This window comes from Zonotrichia albicollis, chromosome 8 (assembly GCF_047830755.1).
Source record: "Zonotrichia albicollis isolate bZonAlb1 chromosome 8, bZonAlb1.hap1, whole genome shotgun sequence".
Classification (NCBI taxonomy): Eukaryota; Metazoa; Chordata; class Aves; order Passeriformes; family Passerellidae; genus Zonotrichia; species Zonotrichia albicollis.
In genome coordinates, this window is record NC_133826.1 from 14,401,360 (window position 1) to 14,407,359 (window position 6,000).

Sequence of the window (6,000 nt, forward strand, 5' to 3'; positions counted from 1 at the left end):
CAGAACAAATTCTTTTCCACTTGAATTAGGTTAGTTTTTGTTTGGAAATAAAAGATTGTTTTCAAGTAAGAGGGAGAGGCATTCCAAACTTTCCTAAGATTTTTGTGTATTGGTGGTGGCAATCAACGTACTCCATGTCTATGCTAATGAGCTGGAAGGAGCAGCATCACCTCTGCAAGAAGGGGACTAATCTTTGAGTCTGTCAGCAAGAGATTAATCTTTTCCAATTTAGATTCACACATCTAGGCCTCTACCTTCCTAGGTTGGTTTTGTTTGTGCCATGACTTAAATCTGTAATACCTGATTTCTTGGTAGGATGTGAGAAGTAATGGGAGTATTGCTGTGCTCATTATTACAACGTTAAATCTATTGGTATTTGGCCAGTAACATTTCATTTGCCTTTTTGTATTTCCTACCAATACAGGTAGAAGCTCCATTCATACCAAAGTGCAGAGGTCCTGGAGATACCAGCAACTTTGATGACTATGAAGAAGAAGATATTCGTGCTTCTCTAACAGAAAAATGTGCAAAAGAATTTGCTGATTTTTAGTAGGAGTAAGAGGACAAGATGACATCAGGGCTCACATTGGGATCTTTGCACTCTGTTAACAGATGAGGTGGAGCTGAGACCATCATATGTCAAAACAGTTACCTAGTTACTTCATTCCACAAAGCTGACTGAGGTCTTTATTGCCATCTTCCATGTGTGCAGTTTGCACCAACCCTTCTAACTAGGCACAATTAAGCAAGCACTGTTTGTGCAGTAACACAGAATAATAGACCACTTTCCTACTTAACTTTGGTTTCTGTCGTTCTTTGTTTCTGTGTATTGTTCATTTTCCCCCTTTGAAATGAAGTAGTTTTTTACCCAAGAATGCTCCATTTTATTTTGAATAATGTATTATTTGTGTGAGTGAAATGGAAGGTGTTGCGGCTAGTGTGATTTAGACTGAAGTGAAAGATAAATGTTGCTTCTAGTCTGTGCCAGCCAATAATTCATGTCTGTCTTGTGTCTGATGCTACAATTTATAATAATTTTTTAGTAGCTCAGACTAAACCTAGCCAACATTTTTAGCATTTTTGAAGGTAGTATTTATCGCCATATAAATGTCTGCTAAATTAACTTAAAAACATTTCTTCTTGGAGGCTGACCAAAATTCAGTAGAATCAATTGGATGGCTTAAGTAGGGGACAGTAGCTAGACCCCGTGCCTTGGTTTTCTACATCCCTGCAGTTTTCGTCACTGCCTCCTTCCTTTGTATTTCCCACCTAGGCAGTAGGCGGGTTGCCATAACCAGACTGTACCATGGAAAGCTTGCAGTCTCATGAGAGGGAGTAATTCCACCTGGTCTGCACTTTGGACCATATTAAACCAAGTCAACTTACCAGCATTTCAGTTGGCAGGTGTGAAATGGCTTGTTTAAGATCAAGAACCCTAAACTCTTAAAGGAAGTTTTGGTCAGTACTGTAGAGAATTCATTTTGATTCACTTTTTCTTCTTCTATTTTTTTCTTATTTTTTTTAAAGTAGCCAATGTTTCGGCTCCCAAAGTATTCCTTGCTTCAAGCCTTTTTTGATTAAAAAAGGCATCCATTAGAATAAAAACCATCATGCCACAGAAAGCAAAATGCGCTCTGCCATTAGCTATGAAAAACAAATGGTTTAGCAAATGCAAAATAATGTTCTAGATGCATCGCTGGATGAACACGGTTATTTTTTGTTAGCTGTTAAGAATAAGAGGTTATTGCCAAGTTTTTATTCTGGTATACTATATTAGTAAACTGAGGATGGAGTACTGCTACAATCATTTTCTTTTTAATTACAGCACTTCATTCATGAAGAAAAGAGATCAAGTTTAAAAACTGCAACAGCTGAGTTTATTTTAGTTGCGTTGTGTCTTCATTTCTAACCTACTTTCTTTCAATCAATCAGAATGTATGGTCACACAGATACAAGTATTTGGGTTTAATTATGTTTTGTATACTCTCACCAACTGACTTAAAAGGTATTGCTACCATGTGCTAGCTTTGGGCACTTTTACACATTTATTTCAATGTTAATAATCAGCGGCTCAGCACTTTTCTCGGGGTTGCTTTTAAACTTATTCATAGTAGTTTTATTTGAACACTTGGTTCTGGCTGTCTCAGTGACCTGTCTTAAAACAGCACATCTAAAAGTTTAAACTAGACTCATGTTTTATGATAAATTTACATGCATACAAGGATGAATTGTTTTTTTAAAAAATGAGCTATATTGATACATAGCCATTGGATTTGTTTGAATGCCAGTGCAGATAAACAGCTGGCGTTCCTTCCTTTTAATCTGTACGACGCTCCTAAAAGAAAGGCCTTTGTAGACATTTTACAAAAGAGTATGAAACATACCACCCAATGTTCTGTCTGTTTAGGTTGTTGAGCATTTTTGCACAACGTCATTAGGAGGCTGACACTGAATGCAGTCTTTGTCCACCCATATTTACATACATGCAAGAAAAGTATAAGATACTTTGCTGTAGCAAATTTTATGTAACAAAGATATATCGTCACATTAATAAATTTAAAGAAATCCTTTGTATGAAAATGTTAAAATCTTTTGTATTTCATTTAGACCAAGGACATGCTGCTGTATGCTAGCTGTATGCGATAAATTCTACAGTAACTTTGTTGTCGTTTATGAACTTTAAAAGATTTTAATAAATGTTGAAGATCACAATTTGATTCTGTTATGATTTTAATTTTTAATCATTACATTTATAGTTCTAGAAAGGTTCAAAGATTTTTCTGTTCTGTAAAATACTGTAATCATTCATCTGGCGTGTACAATAAGACAAAAGTCTAGGAAATTGGTTCTGACATGTCTGTCTGATATCCAGATTAAATTCTACACGGGCATAAGTGGAAAAGTCATCATAATGCCATGATATTATGCTATTTTTTAATTTTATGAAAATCCTGTTAGAAAGTAAAACACTTTTCCAATATGGCATAATAGACTTCAGTATGGAAATGAGATTCTATTTTGGAAAAGGAGGGGAAGTGTGCAATTTCCAAGGCATTAGTGAGTACATTTGACAATGTGAGTATTATACAACCCTCTCATTTAAACACAGTCATGAAATATAACTACAGAATATTATGTTACCTGTATTTAATTTGAAAAATCCTTTTCACAATATGGAAAAATTGTATATCTATGACAGTAGAAGCTTGTTAATTTTACACATTTGAGGAATTAAGTGTTGAACTATATGGTATATTTTAATTGTACTCTAGTTGTATGTAACTTTCATTTCCAACATAAAGGATTGTATCTCATTAAGTAAATTGCTTTTTTTATTATCTTGTCAGTTGCATTAAAACCCTTATTTTTAAATCCTTTAAAGTATTTTACTAATTTTTGCAAATAATTAGATGTTTTTAAGTGCTGCAATAGTGTGCAATAGTAAACATTTATATACAGAAGTGCAAATTAAATTATGTACAACACTTGTGCTGCTTCTTTGTGAATCAGAATGTTGTATGATGACAGTTGTTGCACCTCCCCACATGTGAGCAGAGTTTGAGAGCAAGAGGAAAAGGTTATGAAACCTACTACACATATGAGTTGGGGCACAGTAAGCTTTACACTAACTAGGGTGTCTGGAGAAGGTGATGTGGAGAACATTAAAGGCACTATGAGAAGTCTTGGACTTCTTAGACAATCAAAAGCAAGCAAGGTGATCATTAGCTTCAGTATTGTTTGTCTTCATTTTATTTTCATTCAGACTCAATGCTTTTTATTAAAGATAATTGCCTGTTTTTAAATTGTCTGCAGATCCCGCTGTACAAACTTTGTGCTGTGTCTCATTGTGCTGTGAAACAACTGATAGAAGTAAAGACTGTTCATGGTCTTGGCATTGTTTGTCTTGAGGCTTTTTCTGCAAGTGGTGTTTGGAGAGGCTCTGGTGCCTGCTCTGTAATGCAGCTCCTCCTCTTCCCACTGTGTGAGCCGAGCTGTGGCCTCTGTGCTTCTGCTGCTGTGCGCCTGCGACTGCAGTCTTGTGTTCTTGGTTTCCTGGTACCACTGCTACTTACATTTTAAAGACCTTTGTACTTTTTCTAAAGCTCAGCTAAAAAACCTGTGAAAATACTGTCTTCTGCTTTTACTACAGCTCCTAAACAAGCACAGCATGCTGAGCCACAGATTTGAAGGTGTCATTCAAATCTGTTCTGATTTCCTGCATAAGGAGGACTTATCCCAGATCAGAATTGAAGAGCCATTCCATAAGAAACTGGTAAAAAACCAATTCCATTCTCTAGCTGAGGTGCATATAGCTGATCTGGATCTGTTTGATGATATTAAAAAAAAAAAAAAGAGTTTGACCACCACAGTTTTACAAGTGTGGGTCTTGCATACATTTTAAAAATGTTTTTAATGGAAAGGTATTTTCACGAGGTATTGACTGATTTAAGTTCTTTAACAGATAGGTAAAATATGAGCCCCTAGCTTCAAGCTGGGCAGTAAAAGGGTTAGAACTCCACAAGGGTGTTTAAATGCCTTATAGATAGTAAGTGTTTGTCATCTTATGTAGGGATTATGTGAAGTGTTGGATTTTTTTAGAAGTGTAAGATGGGTACCTAGAGGCAAGACAGGATCTCCTGAAATCTTCCCTTTCTAACTTCTGAATTTGATGATGAATAAAAGTATTAATTAAATCTGAGATCTAGTCACATTTTTACCTCTTTATTGTTTGGATTTGGGAAGGGGTATTGTATGACAAAAAGGGATGCCTGAAGGAGCTTTGCATATACTGAAAATGTATTTTATTTTTGTAATTGACTAGTACAAAGAATGTAGTCCCTCAAAGGGATAAAAACAGCTTGAGGTTTCTATGACATCATTAGGATCAGTTCCCACCAGTGTTTCAAAGCCAGTAAAAATTCCTTTAGAATCCTTACAGCTTCATTGTGGTGTTCCCTCCCTTGGAGGGTCAAGTACCAATGTCTTTGCAAAAACATATTCTTAAGAATTGTGTGTGTATGGCTCTTTGCTTTGAAGCTTTAAAGAAACATAGTTGTGGTGTTCATTGACATGAGCTGCTGTCAGTAAGCACAAATGGAGGAGCCAGTGACAAACTTGCACATTTCTTACTGCTGCCAAGCTCACAGGTCTAGATTGTGATGGAGCACACAGTGGCAACACAGTTGTCTGATGGCAAGGCTGCAGCACAAAAACTCTTCAGGATGAAAGATTGGAGTTTGAGGAGGGAGGTCAGTGATCTGTTCCATCTGTGTGCAACCACAGTAACAGGTGTTTTCCTTTGCTGGGAGGCTGTTATCAGAGACTTCTTCCTTTGCTTTTGCTTCCAAGGTGCTGTGGAAGATCAGAGAGGACACAGCTGTAGCTATGTTGACACAAAGGGAGCAAGGTCTCAACAGCCTGGCAAGCAGTGTGATATCTTCTGAGTGTGTTCAGTAAGTTCTAGGAAAAATTACTGCTGACTAGGGCAACAAAGAGAAAATTGGAGTGCTGGAAAGGCTTGGTTAACTGAAATTCTTCCCCCACCAAGGTGTTTTAATTCAATTCAAGGCAAAAAAAAAAAAAATCCAAGACCTCACTTAGATTTAGTGGTGTATTAATGCTTTGGTCTACACAGCAATATCACAAGAATACCAAAAGTATTGCTCTTTTTAATTTGTATCTACATTGCTACTTTGAATGTGTATGTAGTTATCTAAATAACAGTTCAACAAAATGAATGCTTGACTGGGAGTCCTTTCACTTTCTCCTGTCTTTGCCATCCTTCTACTTGATGCTTGCATGAACTGGGGATCTGAGTGTCAGGACTCTGGTAATGATAGGTAACACCCTGGACAAGTAAAACATGATTCGCCCATCTCATAGACATGTTAATTCAGGGTAAGCAACCAATATGTAATCCTTTCATAAATGCCCAGTGTTTATCAAGTATCTGTTTTCAACTGCCCCCCTAAAAAAAGGCACACAGTTAATATATTATCT

At 36.5% G+C, this 6,000-nt stretch overlaps 1 protein-coding gene across 5 annotated transcripts in view; it reads left to right on the top strand.

Annotated features, from left to right (window-relative positions):
* Window positions 1-3,895, top strand: part of PRKACB (protein kinase cAMP-activated catalytic subunit beta) — an 80,960-nt gene extending 77,065 nt beyond the window's left edge. For all 5 annotated transcript variants that reach the window (XM_074546040.1, XM_074546038.1, XM_005482137.4 and 2 more), the window contains one exon: window positions 425-3,895. In XM_074546040.1, coding sequence (XP_074402141.1) covers window positions 425-550 — 126 coding nt within the window. In that variant the 3' untranslated portion in view covers window positions 551-3,895. The remainder of the gene's footprint in view (window positions 1-424) is intronic.
* Window positions 3,896-6,000: the final 2,105 nt, after the last annotated feature.